At 45.0% G+C, this 14,960-nt stretch overlaps 1 protein-coding gene and 1 long non-coding RNA gene across 5 annotated transcripts in view; both read left to right on the top strand.

Moving 5' to 3' along the window:
• Window positions 1–4,796: 4,796 nt before the first annotated feature.
• On the top strand, window positions 4,797–12,188 carry LOC116850543. Its single transcript, XR_004379368.1, has 3 exons — window positions 4,797–4,877; window positions 5,385–5,604; window positions 10,414–12,188. It is a non-coding gene; the product is annotated as an uncharacterized LOC116850543 (long non-coding RNA).
• Window positions 12,189–12,303: 115 nt separating this feature from the next.
• LOC116850540 (visual system homeobox 2-like) overlaps window positions 12,304–14,960 on the top strand; it is a 72,781-nt gene continuing 70,124 nt past the window's right edge. For all 4 annotated transcript variants that reach the window (XM_032828945.1, XM_032828943.1, XM_032828944.1 and 1 more), the window contains exon 1: window positions 12,304–14,711. In XM_032828945.1, coding sequence (XP_032684836.1) covers window positions 14,228–14,711 — 484 coding nt within the window. In that variant the 5' untranslated portion in view covers window positions 12,304–14,227. The remainder of the gene's footprint in view (window positions 14,712–14,960) is intronic.

Here is a 14,960-nt window from a genome sequence, read left to right as displayed (position 1 = left end):
TATAACTCGAGGCGCACGTGTATTTGTTACCTCGTTTCATTCGCTCTTTATTAAACAATCATATTTTCAAATGCAATCAATGAAAAATATCTTATACGTAACTCAGTAAATCCTGGAAATATCACAGTGCCGGTCATTGGTGATAGTTGCGACATTCAAGACCGATTGTTCCAACCTCTTGGTAAGCTGATTAACAGTTAAATCATATATCTCTGTCCAAGCCGAAGGAGAAACAAAGACAGACATATGAGTTAATTATTAGTTAGCTTACCAAGAGGTGGGAAAATCGGCCCTCAACGCGCTAACGTTGCGGCACTTTGCGATCGCGAGCCACGGATGCAAAACGAGGTAACGTCAGAAAGAAGACGATCTCGGCCTGGCTCGCGACGACGGGCCATGATCGGTCCGGGAATTAGAACGCCGCAATTGCGCGCGAAGGGTAGAGGATCGATTTAATAACTGCGGAACCGTGACTGTTGAGGAATCGAGCGAGGAGAAGCGACTTCGGTCGCCGGCGCGCAGCCCCGGGCGGCCGTCAGGAACGCGTTGTCTCCCGAATAGGGCTAATCACGCATGGACAGAAGGACTCTGTGACTGTTGCCGTGTCGCAGTCGCAGCCGGGGCCCCCCTAATTGGATCGTATAATGAGCGAATGACGTGCCGATCTCTGGCCAATACCGGACGTGCTTAGACCAAAATCTGACACGGCACCGACAAATCAGGCCAATCGCCAGGACGCCAGCGAGGACGAGCAGCCGACTCGGTCAGCTCGGTCGGCGTCGATGCAGAAATGAAACCGAAACAAAGTCGCGAATGCCCCGAAGGTAGTTCTCGTTAAGTCGCGAACGCGCCTCACGATCGGATTCGATTTGCGCGATTATCGAGTGCGACTTTTGGCGGTATTAACGATTCGACAGCGTGTTATCGTAGTATTTGCTGTTCTACGTGTTACGTACAAAAAAAAAATAAATGTAGTGAGATAAAAGTACCAATTTTCGGACACGCGTCTAATTTTGGGCATTCTTGTCCAGAATTCTTCTTTTGGTCTTTAAATACGAATATTCAAACTTTTAACGTAGGATATAAGTATATACATGTAGATATATTTTATGTTGTGAAAGTTTAAATGTTCGTATTTAAAGATTAGAAGTTTACAATCAAAATGTTCAAAATTAGGTACGTGTCTAGATATCGATATTCTTATTTTAATATGTATGTGAGAATATATTCTTCGCTTTTTATAGCTCGTTACGCGTCAGACTTCGAAATTGTCTCGAGTTTCTTACGATTATATATATATATATTTCTAGATTCAAAGATAATACAAAAGCTTTTGCTGATAAATATTTGCTGATAAAAGTGTCGCGGAATTCATTTGAAGGAAACATCGAAGAAGTCATTTATAATCTTACTGTGATTCAAATTTCACGAGTTTTCGTCTCGACGAGTTGTATTTGAGCACAATCCATCGTATCCGTCTGTTCATTCAGGATGTCGCGGAGAGTGAATTTTAAGAATGGACGTAGTAGAGAAGTGATATTTGACTTAAATTATCGAAGTGCTAATAGTTTTACAGCTGCGAGTCGTCGACAAGAAGAGGATGCAGCTGTTGCCATGTGAGCAATGTATTTCTTACAATGTAGAAGATGTAGTAAAAATTCGCACTTTTCCTGACAGAGATAACCGACGTTTCCACGATTCACACAAACGACTTCTTCAGTTTAAATCGAAGAACCGCTGTATTCGCGACGGTATAAAATTCTTATTGATCATGGAACTCTCTATGTTTCTCTCTCTCTTTCTGAAGATAATGCGCAAAGGATTAAAATTCTAAAGTGTCTCTCGTTTGAAACAGTCTCCCTTTTCCCAGAGTTGTGTTTATCGAATATGTAGGCGTAACAAGGACGATACGTTAAATGTAAGACATAACAGAGCGGCATCAGCGAATCAAGAATAAATCCTCGGCCGGAGGAGTGAGCGCTCGCATCTTCGCTCCAAGGAAGTGCGAGCGCTGGAGCGATTGGCATAATCTCTCAAATGTCTCGTTTCGCAACGATCGCGCGATGTCGTTACGGAAGAAACGAGAGGGTAGGCGGGCTACATAAAGGCCACAGAAGCGCCATGGAAGAGCGAGCCTTAAAGTTTAATATTTAACGAGGGTGCAGTCTCTCTCTCCCTCTCCCTTTTTCTCTCTCCTTTCGAGCCCTCTCTCCCTTCCCTTCCCGAGCCCGCGATCGGCTCGTGAAGAAAAAAGTATTACGTAATTCCTTTTGAAGCCGTATCCAGTGCGCCATTAAGAGCGACCGCGATCTCCTCGAACTTTGATGAACTTCAGAATATTCGCCTTAGCTCTGTGGCTCGTGTTACTGTCTCATTGTTAGCGACGCTTTTCCGAGGGAATTTTAACGCGACTTTGTTCACGATGTGTGTATTGATGGATAATTCTACACTCAGAGAAAAAGACATGACGATGACAACCATACAGGTTGATAGCTATACAAGTTTTATATATATAATTAATGTATACACATCAATAAATTATTTTGTAGTTATTGCAACAAAAGTTGTAGTTGCAGTTAACTATGAAATAGCTTATTAAATTATACAATTCTACGTGTCAAACTTGTATTGCTATCACCAGATTTTTCCCTGAGTGTAGGCAACTCCTAATAGGTCTATATTTTCATGAATAAGAAACCGAGTGAGGAAATTTTCTTTCTTTCTTATTCTCGCTTATATTCTCGCTTATATTCTCGAAGTATACGCCGGTTCTGTTGAATATACTGATATTGTTTGAGTGTCTAAAGTTCGTATTAATAGTTGTTTGAAACTTGTCTCACGTGAGATATTCAGATTCAAATTTAGAGTTGATCTGAACTTTTCAATTGAATTATATGATATACGTGACATTGTATTTGTGATTGTGATTCAGCTCTAGCTCAAATTCACATTTAAATGTGAATTCAAATCTACATGGAAAAAAAAGATTTACTAATATACGGACAACTAAAATTATTAACTGCAGGAGCAAATTTTCTTGCTTTCTTGCTATAATATATATGTTGCTATAATATATATATATATATATATATATATATATATATATATATGTATATATATATTAGCAAATCTTTTAGCTATCACAACTAAATAACTTTGCTATGAAAGCAAGAAAATTTTCTCCTGCAGTTAATAGTTTTATTTGTCCATATATTAGCAAATCTTTTTTTTCCGTATATGTATCACATCTGAGTAAGTTTCATGTAACTACTATTGGACTATCGATTTGTTTCCTGTTGAAACAAATAGACAAGAAATGCGATTCCAACTTGGAAGCCAAAACTAATAGTTTAACTAATATTTTTTAGGTAATGCAATTTGATTATCGTATCCATGGCCATGTACTGTGTGAAATTAATTTGTAGGTCATATACAGAGCTGAAAAGTAATTTTCCACAAACAACATTAAAATATATCGTAAAAACAGACATTACTTACAACCCAGACGATGATTCAAACCAGGGAAGTACTGATTTCTCCTTTAAAGTTCTCTTTTGAATATTGACGATTATTATTTAGAGCTCATAGAATCCTATCGAAGTGTGTTTGAGATAGTTACGAATTCAAAGGTGGTCTGTAGAAACGGAAAAGAATACATATGCGCGTGTTCGCACACATAATATATTTTCCTATTATTTAAACTTAGTACAGTTCATAAGAGCAAATTTATACTACTGTTATAAAACGCGTCGGTTAAAGAATAATTTAATTGTTTCAGTAAATACATGTCGAGGAATTAAAACGTTAAATTAATTTGTAAGTTATGTGCAGAGGTGGAACATTAAAATATATCGCGAAAACACACTACTTACAACCCAGTCGATGGTAAAGACACGAGAAGCCTACTGGTCTCCTTTGACTATTGACAATTGTCATTTGATGCTTATCGAATGCCATCCAAGTGCATTTGAGACAGTTACGACTACATTCCAAAAGCGTTCTGTACAAACGGAAAAGAATACACCATGAATACAAAAGTGCACTTTCGCACACGTAATAACGTACTTTCTGGTCATTTAAGTGCAGTTCATGAGAGCAAATTTATACTATTGTTATAAAATGCGTAGGTTAAAAGATAAATTAATAGTCGCTTCAGCAAATACGCGTCGAGCAGCCCTACGAGGTATCTAATTATGCAAAGCATAAACAGTCATTTGCAGCGCATTTTGCTACGTCAGTTTAAGGAAATTTCAATAACGAGGCCCTTGCAAAAAGGGCAAAATATGCAAAACCATTTACGACGATATAATAATCGTGACGTGCATCAGAAGCAATCGGGGCCGCGCGCGAGCCGAACAATAATTAACGAATCACGCTTTTTCCGTCCATTTTGCAAAAATCGCTTTTACAGGGATGTTAATCCGCGTGTAACGAACGCTGACAAACTGATCGTTTATCGCGAGAGAAAATATTCAAATATCGAGCGTCAAAGTGATGCAAATTGCTGCATTGTCCGCGCGCAAAAATTTCCCCTGGCGCGATCAAGCCGGACGCATTTCGCGTAAAACGCACGCGACGACGAGTGAACGCTCGCGTGAGCTCATGTAAACCGTAATAGATGGTATGTCGTTACCTCGTAATTTTTCTCAAGGAAACGCGTATCTCCCATCGTACGTTGCACGACGGAATAGGAAGGGCCAACCGAATTTCAGTTCGTTCTCGGGCGCACAGACGGCAGCACATCCAGAATTACCGACCGACCAGCCACCAGCTGCCATCTGTCGCCCCCTCCTCGAAGCTGTGCTTTTAGAAAGCAGCTCCTAACGATTCCGGTCATTCGCTCCGCGTAAATCTTCCGGAAATGTTTTCTCGCACAGGTAAGCCTGATTCCATAATTATTCTCGCGATAACTTGAAAGTATCGCGTGCATTGAGACGTAGTCGTTTTCGTGCCCGACCTATGAAATAAACGTTGTATGACTGTGTGTGTTGGTATGTTACTGACGTAACCTTAAAAGACGTAACTCGCACTGTATTCTCTCTCCCTCTCTCTCTTCCTCTTTCTCTCTCTTTTTCTCCCTCTTTTTCTCTGGCTCCTCTTTTCTTCCTACTTTTTTCCTTATTTACGTTGAGAATGTGATTCAAGTTCAATATATTCGTCAACTTCTTAATCGTTCGAGAATTATGTAATTCATAACGCGCGTATTGTGTAACGTTAACGTGCGAATCAATCGATCCTCTCACGTCGACCAAGATCAACGACGCGAGCGGAAGCTCAAACTGCCGCGTTTGAAAGGCTAATTGGAATGCGGAAGCAGCTAGTTCGCGCTTGAAACTAACGTTGCGCTGCAGAGGGTACTCGAAAAATTTAATTGAAACTATCAGCAGGATCGACCGTCCGAGGCTTCCGCGGCGGCGGCTCGTCGGGTCGCGGCCGATGCAGCAGGACTCGTCTATCGGGAGCTAGATTCGAGGCACGATGGCGCCGGTGTGTTGGGCATTGTGAAAATCCTCGAGTGGCCGCGCGGATACTCGAGGACTCGTGGGCGAGGATTAAGAGAAAGACTACCAGTTAGAGGCGATGACTGGCTGACTTTTTTGAGAGGTAAGAATTATCTTGTCGTACCTCGGGACGATCTCCGGGGTGGTCCCCGGCCCTTTCGCATCGGCAAGCTGCGATGCGCGGCCAGCATTAATGAACCGTTTTACTGACAAAAGAGAGGAACGCGCGAGAGAGGGAAGATATATTCGTCTTGATCGTCGATTGCACAATGGAGTGTAAACATAATCACGACGAGTTAATCGCGACTTACGCTGGACATGCGAGATTGCACGGGCGAGAAGGGCGTGTTCCCGGAGATGGATATCTCGAGAGTTGATTACAAAAAAAAAATATATAATTTTGGCACAATATAATTACAACACGCACAAATCTCAACGAAACTGAGCGACTTTCGAATAGTCGCGAGGAAAAAAGTATGTTTCTATGTGTTCTTCTACAAATGTGCTTCTAATGACATTTTGTACAATTTATACCTTATTAGATAGTTTGTACAAGAAAATAGAGAGAGAGAGAGAGAGGGGAGAGAAGGAGAAAGAATAACTTCGATATCTTTGTTGATACGAAAAGAAATTCGAGCAGGCATGCTTCATCTATGTATATCTTTGTGTTTCAGTCCCTCTACATATTTTTAATTTAATTATTATCGAGATAATTTAATTATTACAAAATATATATTACAAAACGTCGCGTCGAAGATGTCGTTTATTTTTTTTTATAAATATTTCGCGCCTCGACTGTGGGGCGTACTAATTTGCATGGCGATACAATCGGGTATCCATCGCGGCGAAAACGAGACGCGCGAGTCTTAATGGTCGAACATCCTTCGCAACAGTTATTCAACTCAAGGACGGACTAAGCTGAAAGAGATCCAGCTCGTCCGAAGGAAGGAACCTGTGGAAGGAGAAACGGCGGGCGTCCTTCCTTGGGCAGAGGATACTTAGGATTAATCAGGAATGCTGTAATTGAATTTAACGTCCGAATTGAGTATTTTCGCTTACAAAGAGCCCAAAGAGAGAGAAAGAGAGAGCAAGCGAGAGAGGGACGAAAGGAGAAAGAGAGAGAGAGGGAAGGGAGCGGGGGAGAGGTGAAGAAGAGGGAAAGGAAGAGCGAGCGAGCACGACAACGTGGATGGGCGACGGGAGGAGAGTCTATGTAATTGGAAAAGCTTGGGATTAACAATTTTGCAAGACTCGGCGAAAATGTTCTCGAAAAGAGGATTGGCAAGGCAACGAGATCCTTTCGACGGAGCCTCCGCGACTCTGCATTCGTCTCTCTCCTTCTCTCCCTTCCTTTCTGTCTTCTCTCTCACACACAGCCACACATACACTCTCTCTTTCTCTCTATGTTTGCATAAGTGTGTATCACGTGCAAAAGAGGCAAATGTAGTTTATCGATATTGGCGGCGAGTTTCTTCGTCGGAATGTGATTTGAGAAATTAATTTATGAGACTCTACGGGTCTCGCGTAAGTTGGCTAAAATGGCGATCGTGCAGAAATTTCTCATAAATGCGCGCGTAAATGCTCGCTTCTCGCGGGAGTTTGCAAATGCGAGTATCCGCGCGACGTACGGCGAGGGAAACGTTGAAATACTAGCAGTGAGTATTCCCGTAAACGAGTTTGGTTTTGACGTAACACTCGTGACTTTTACATTCCTTGCATTCCAATTTACCCCGGTTCAAAAAAGAAAAGAAAAATTAACTCTTCCGTGTAAAAATCTTTCACGATCTGTTTCTTTCTTGAAGATTCCTAGATTACTTTTAATCGCTTCAGAAATGTATACTCGCATAATGAACTTTGGATTTCCTAGCATCTGTGTTACATTTAGCATAAAGCAAAACGCATCGTAATAAAGAGAACGATGATGAAACGTTTTGATGAAACGAGACATGAAAATGCATTTGATTTCTCTCTCTCTCTCTCTCTCTCTCTCTCTCTCTCTCTCGAACACGAAGATTTTAGAGTGCGCGGTTGTTCTCGAGTCGAAGAAGGTCTTACGAGAATTCAGCGCAGTCCCCTCGCCCGTCGACGCGTAATAAATTTATCCCCTGGCCGCTACTTGTCTCAACAGATTACGGGACGCTCTAAATTCGGTGCATTGTTCAAATCTTGGCGAACGGGAAGGTGCGCGTATGCGCGATACAGATGAATAAATATCTTTCGCGAGAGAGACGCGGATTGTGCTCTTTTAAAGTTTAAACCTCCTACAGTGGAATCGCGGTCTTTTACTCGCTACTCGTTTTAGCAACAGCGATTCCCGTAGGATTCGTTGGAGATGTAATATGGGGAAATGAAGGCTTTCGAAAGAAAAAGTCGCGTATGTAATAGTTCAAATGAAAAATTTTATTTCGCGGCTTCGTTCAAGAAACGCGATCGTGTATACTTCTGGAAAAGAACGAGGAAGATTAAAGCGTTGTTACATAAACCGTGCTCATTCTTTGGACGAACACGAATGACGAGTCAATTAATAAACTCAACGGATCTCCATACAACTTGAAGTCGTGATGAAACGTGGAAACATATTTCATAACGTTAAAGGGAAGGGAATTTCTTTTTCGAAGGAAACTGTAATTTAATGTAAATAAAATGTTTCATCGGGAGATCAAGATACCTCGAGATTATTAATTGATTCGTTATTGGACATGTTTGCATAAAGAACGATATCACGACGGTTTGATTTTTCTCGTTCTTCTCCATTAATATATATCATCGCGTTTTTTTTAAAGAAGATTGTAATTCGATGTAAATTATAGAAGATCGAGAGATATTTGGGATTGGCAGATATATCCTTGTCAATAATTGCGGATACTGCAACACGTGTAAACATCGTTCAACGATAGCGCTTTACTTCGCGAATTAGGTGGCGATAGTAGATTCGTGCTAACTGGACTCTCCAAGTCCTCTCATTTCGCTGCGCATATAGCCCGGTGTTCCGTGCAAACACGCCGCTTCCGCTCACGGTCTGTTAATTTATGTAATTACGATAGCAGTCCGGATAATTTACTGTACGCGGCAGGAAATTCGAGTCAAACGCTCGCGGAAAGTATGAAATTAGTCGTAATACTTTGGAAGCGTCGAAATTTCAGACATAATAGAGCCGTCGTTGTCGTTTAAACACTGTTAACTTCACCGTTAACGCGCGTCTATGTTTCATTCGAATCGCAGAGTGCGAGTAACTTCATCTCTTTCGCCTCGGACGTCAACACGCCGCCGTGAAAATGTGCGCGCCGCGATATATGGAATATTAATAAAGATATTTACCGTTTTGTCGACTCTGATGTATAATTGCCATTTTTAACATACACACGCATTATATATACCGCGTTGAGATGATTTTGTTCTTATTATACGCAGAGGTTATGAGTTTCCGTGTGCATTTTATAGCATGCAATGCTATATACCGTTAGAAACGTCACGAGATGTATATAGCGTTGTTAATATCCGTCGAAATTATGTCGGCCTCAATAGCTATGACAATGTGACGGAATCGCGATTGAAAATGCCCAAGGTACGTCGACTCGGAAGCTTGAGTGTCTCGGGCGTAAACAGCGGCCGCGTTAACGGAGCAAGAGGCAAAAGGAGCACCCCTTCGCTGCGCTTTCGCGAACGCAACACGGCGCAAAGTGTACAATAATCCCTTGATGCTAGGTAGCGAATAAGGGAGGGTCGCGAAGGAGGGTGCTGGTACTCACTGTACTTTTCTTAGACTGAGAAAATGAACGGACGAAGATAGGTAGGAAGAAGCTCCAAGATTTTTCAAAGAAACAAAGCTACGTGCGCGCGCGAGACGTTCTCCCTGAACCTGCAAAGAGGCCGGCGAGCTCTCTCAGTCTGTGTGTTTGGACGACGCTCAACTTTGTGCCATTGTGCCGCGCTACAATTGCTTTTCGCGACTATTTACGAGTACGTTAAGTACCGCGCCTCTGAACGAACGAACGCCACTAGGACGACGGAAGGACGTCGTCGACGTCGTCGTCTTTGGCGCGCCGGCTGATTTGGGGGATGATGAGTGCGCCGTTGGGGTGACATCGTTCGGCAAATTCGCTTGGAAAATGTTACACGCGACCTATGATTATGACCATTTACTGTTGATACTCTCATCATAATGTTGCTGCGAGATTGTTACGGTCTTTTTAATCACGTCAATTGAATTATAATTTCAAAATTTTTAGAGATGCGATTGTACATTTCTGTGGCAGACGAGGTATCTTTCGCAAAAACATAAAGGACGATATCTCGCTATGTAATCTAGCAACTTGTTCAGCATGTTTGCCAGATCATTTTGCACTAGGCATGATCCTATAGACCATGAGATCCATTCCCATCCGTTGTCGGGTTCAATGATACCGTTCAAGTTGGCGACCTTCCACCTCGCAAACGTAATCCTATTCGTCATGGTGTCAGCATTTATCGCGGCAACGAATTGGATTATGCACGCGAATGGAAGACCGCTAATTTGAGCGATGTTTGCAGCTTCCAAGCGAGAGAAAAAAATAATACAATAACAAAAAGAAAAAAAAGGAAAAAGAGAAGAAAGAAAATAGAGGATGAAGCGACTGTTGTTACTCGCTCGAGACATTCCGTATAATACACACACTGTTTGAATAAAGAGCAAAAGGTAGAAAAGTGTGAAAATTAAAAGTAAAGAGACAGAGAGAGAGAGAGAGAGAGAAAGAGAGAGAGAGAGGGGTGAGCGAGCGAGTGAGCGAGAGGGTGAAACGGAGGAAGAGCCTCGTTTTTTCGAAAATGGCTCAATTCCGATCGCGCAGTTCGATCGGTGCATTTCGAAAAAAATATCCACCGCCGTTATCGGGAACCTTGTCGTCGGGAATCAGAAGTTTTCAACCTTCCGCAGGCCACCACCGCGCCACCACCTCCACTACCACCGCCGCCGCCACCGTTGCCACTACTACCACCATCACCACCACTACCACCCCGCCAGCAGCCGCCACCGAACCCACCACCAGTTTCCTACGGTTGAATTGGCGGTGTTGAAAGTCGCAACAGGCTTGCGAGAAGAGTCGACCTTAAGCAGTACGGCCTTAAGGGCGTGTATCCGCGCTCGCTTGGTGTCGGGTGGTGAGTTATAAATCGATTTGTGTCCCGGCCAATGAGGGTTGGAAGTGGCGCGTTCGGATTGGCCAGTAGCCGGACCACTCCCACAGTGTTAATAAAGGCTGTGAACGAAAGCCGGTTTTACAACGCCACAATCACTGCTTCGCAAGATGCAGTATGCCTCGACCGGACGTTAGATATTCGAATCTCTAATCTCTCTCCTATGAATAGACGGATAATTTTTCCCAGCGCAAGATTTCAGCTTTGGATGTGTTGCTATTACAATTGCAACATGATATCGCAAATACTGACTATAAACTGAACATGTGGAATATAGCTTTGTGATTTGCAACAAGTGCATTCTATGTAAGACTAAGAAATTATTTTTTGTTGTCTACAGTATTGATTTGTTAATGTGATTCTTTTAGAGATACTACTTGTTGTCTTTTTACTAATTATTTCGTAGATTACGAGATGGTTGAATTGTGATTAATAATTGAGAAAAATTGATGTGTCGATCGTTGCTACTATCATAAAAGGATAAAAGAATATAATATTACCACAATGCGAAGGTAACGGTATCAGTTTCGCGTCAAAAGATTAGTTAATATTATGAAAAGTGCCAGCCCATGATGAAACACATCGCAATCATTTGATATTCGCAATTGTAATATTACTGATACGTTATTCAACAATAGAAACGAGAGAGGAAACGCCCATAATTACCCGGAAATACCGATAGCTTATGATATAATGGCAGTGCAATGAATTCAATATGATCCACATCATTTTCAGCTCACGTTATCAATTAATTAAATAAACAATTTCGTTGCATCATGAATTCATAATCTAATAAATCTAACTATTATCAATGCCGGGCTGTAATAACAAATTAATAAATTATTCACCTAACTGACTGCATGTCACACCAAATATTCCACTTCTGTCAAGTAATTATTTCTCTCGCTCCCTTGGTGTTCGTTTTGTGGAAATTTGCCCGCTTCACAAATTAACTGCTCCATTAGGATTCTTGGAGGTTTGTGTTAAGACGGTTCTCGTGACCCAAATCGTTTGGGAGGAGGTTAGGGAGATCTGTAAGACACATAAAAAAAATTATAAAACAAAATAATACAACGACGAAGGGTCGAAAAGAAATATATCAGGAGTTGCGCGGGCGACTCGTACACTTCACGTCTCATGATCCAGGTTCGCGCTTCAATCACAGCTGACCTGGCTGCGGCGCGTCGCTCGGACACGGCGAGCGTCTGCGAGCCAGCATCCAGAGCTGTGCCAAGACCTAGAGTACCTCTTTTCCCCATGGTGAACCGTTCTGCCGTAGGCGTAGCCACGTCGAGGCGTTGACGTTGCTAGACCCCACCTTCCCGTTGGTAACTAGGGCTATGTCTACCCGGCTGGCTGTCTCAAAAAGCCGACCAATCCACGATGCGAGACGGCCACTGCCAGCGCGTAAAGTAGCGGAGGCGCCTTTGTCGCACTGGGTCTGTGAGGGGTCGCAGGACGGCAGGGCTAAAGGGTAGAGAGGGGAGAAAGCGGGGAGCGAGTTTGTGGGTGCAAAGGAGGAGGATGAGGAGGGAAGAGGGGTATGTGGCGCGGCGGCAGGGGGGTATTGCGGAGGGGGCTAAGCGACGGCGGCAGGGCAGAGGCAGGTTGTGCGCGCGGACGGGGCAAAAGCTACCCTCCGCGCGCGCGTTACGGTACACGTATGTGTGTGTGGGTGCGTGTAACGTCGTACAGCCGCCCCCGGGGGTTTCCCTTCTTCATTACCCGTCGCGTACAGCCGAGCAACCCCGCGCTGCGCTCGACAGCTCAGTTGTCCAACGCCGCGACGACGACACGGTTGCGCCACGACGGGCGGACACACACAGGAGCCTCACTTGCTCTCTCACCGGGACCATCCCTCGAGGCGACCTACCCTACTTGCCAGCCTATCCGCCTACGTATCTTACGCCGTCGGCCTCCACCGTCCACGTTTCTTCGAGCACGAAGTCGCGGTCGGGTGTTAATCGCGACGGGAGTTTATCGCGCGCGTCGGCGATCCGTCGCCGGTCGTACGTTCAAGACACTCTAAGAAATCGCAAGAGCGAACACCGGACCAGCTACAGCTAGTAGATACACGCGACAATCGAGTTAAACTCGGCTCACCGACGGAGGATGACAATCACGCAGGTAGAGACAACAGTGTCCAGGATGCGGCCGACGCGTGTGATGGAGTAGTAACGTACGCGAGACGCATGCCAGTTGGCACGTCCAAGAGGTCTGACAAACCTCGCCGGATTCGTTCACCAACCGGTTGCTCGCTTGGCACCTTTTCCTGAGACACGACCACCGAGTCTCCGCTACAACGGTCAATATCACCTACAATTGGACACGGCTGGAGGAAGAACGAGTTGCCGCCGGTAGTCCTCGAAACTCAATCCCTTTTCGAGTGGAGAAATGAAAGGAGACGATTTCGCGGAGCGACTAGCTCGGACTCGCACGCGCTTCCCTAAATGAAGCCTAACCACGCGCGACTTCCCCTGCACGTGTCGTCCAGTGTTCGCTTCTGGAACGGAGTTCCGGCTCACTACGTCGGAGACGTCCTGGAAGATCGGCGTATGCGCGCGCGGAGCAGTGTCGTGACGAGCAATAGACAGAGCAATTGGTACCTGAGCACAACGAAACATTTATGGTAACGGAAGTGGAGGAGGAAGACGCAAGAGTAAGTAAGGATCACACACCGAGTGTCCTGACAAAAGCGAGAAACGCGTATAAGACCCTTGCGGCAGAAGCGCGTCGCGTTCACCTTGCCGACGGTCAGCGAACGTCGACTGTCACGTTTTTCGAGGAGGTAGTTTCTAGCAATACGTCACGCTATTGCAACGAGAAAAGAGGAAAATTTAGACGCGAATTGTATTAACTATCGACACGCTCGCAGGTATCGGTTCATTGAAGAATTCTAACTTTCATGAGGATTCACAAGGAGAACGCTTAGAGCCAGAGATACACGTTTCCACGTCTCTTCCTCGCGTCGGTCACACACGTCCAACGGCCTTAGAACGAACATTTTGTAATCCGGTGAAACGCCAGCACGATAATCATCGTCGAACGGCGAGCGTAATGTCAGGGCCTATCAGATCCGAGAATTCTGCTCGGTCAGTTTCTCCGATTTCGCGTGGGATTCCGTCGAGAACAGTGCCGACGGCCTCGTAAGCCCACAGTCGGAAATTTCTCCAGTATCCTCTGCGGTCTTCGCGCTCACGGAACACTAATCGGTAATCCCCGAGACGTACAACGACACACACGATCGAGTTCCTAAGCGTCGGGAGAGAGAAGTCTTCCGAGCACGAAACAGAACAACGATCAAATCCAAGAGACTTGCTCTTTGCGCAAGTAGACGTAAGCTCGCGCCGTCGAATGCGCGACTCGACGTCAGGTGGTAGCCCCGACACGGCTGAGAATCCACTTTCAACCACCTTGATCTACTCAGGACGCATCTGTCGCTAAGCTGTCGCGGTGTGAGGATCCAAGATCGGCTGAGGATCGCTTCGTACCTGTTCGCGCTCGAGGATGTCGCACGTTTGAGCCCGCCAGCCCAAGGACACACACGGTGGAAGATGCCGCAGCAACAGCAGCGATCGGCCTTCGCGATTCAGGAGCTGCTGGGCCTCGATGGCACCGGTAACAGAAGCGGTACCGATCGCGGCTCCCCGCAGGGCTCGCCGCCCGCCGGGGTGTCGGCCGTCTCGTACGCGCCGGCGGCGCCCCATCACTCCAAATTATGGGAGTACATGCCCAGCCTGAATCATCTCGGCAATCTCGGCAATCTGGGGAATCTGGGGAATCTGGGCAATCTTACGGCCTCGCGGATGGCCTACCTGAACGCGCAGGCGGCCGTGGCGGCCGCCTTTCTACCGCCGCCCCATCCCCACCCGGCGCACCACGTACCGCATCATCAGGTACATCAACCGGGCCAACTTCCGGCATCGCCACCCGGCGTCAACCTGCATCCCGCGGCACATGCGCAGCACGTACTTCCGGGCACGGCAGTCACCACGAATCATCATCAGCACAGCCCGACTCAACACACGCCGCCTCATGGTGAGTGGACGTTGTCGATGCCTTACTCGAGGGCCACTACTTTCGGCCCACATGGTCTGCTTGTTTCGAATCTTTTCTCTTTTAATCGAGTATAATAAGATAAAATATTGCAATTTTCACACACTGTCAACTTTTGACAGGTATATAACGTAAAAGTACCAATGCCTGAACACTAATAACATTGGTACTTAACTCTGAACATTCTTATTGTTTCGGTCTTTTTAAATACGAATATTTAAACTTTCAATA

Source organism: Odontomachus brunneus, unplaced genomic scaffold (genome assembly GCF_010583005.1).
Source record: "Odontomachus brunneus isolate Ranch 3 - 2012 unplaced genomic scaffold, Obru_v1 Obru_scaffold_148, whole genome shotgun sequence".
NCBI lineage: Eukaryota > Metazoa > Arthropoda > Insecta > Hymenoptera > Formicidae > Odontomachus > Odontomachus brunneus.
The sequence above is the reverse complement of the archived record's forward strand: the minus strand, read 5'-3'. Positions and strand labels throughout refer to the sequence as shown.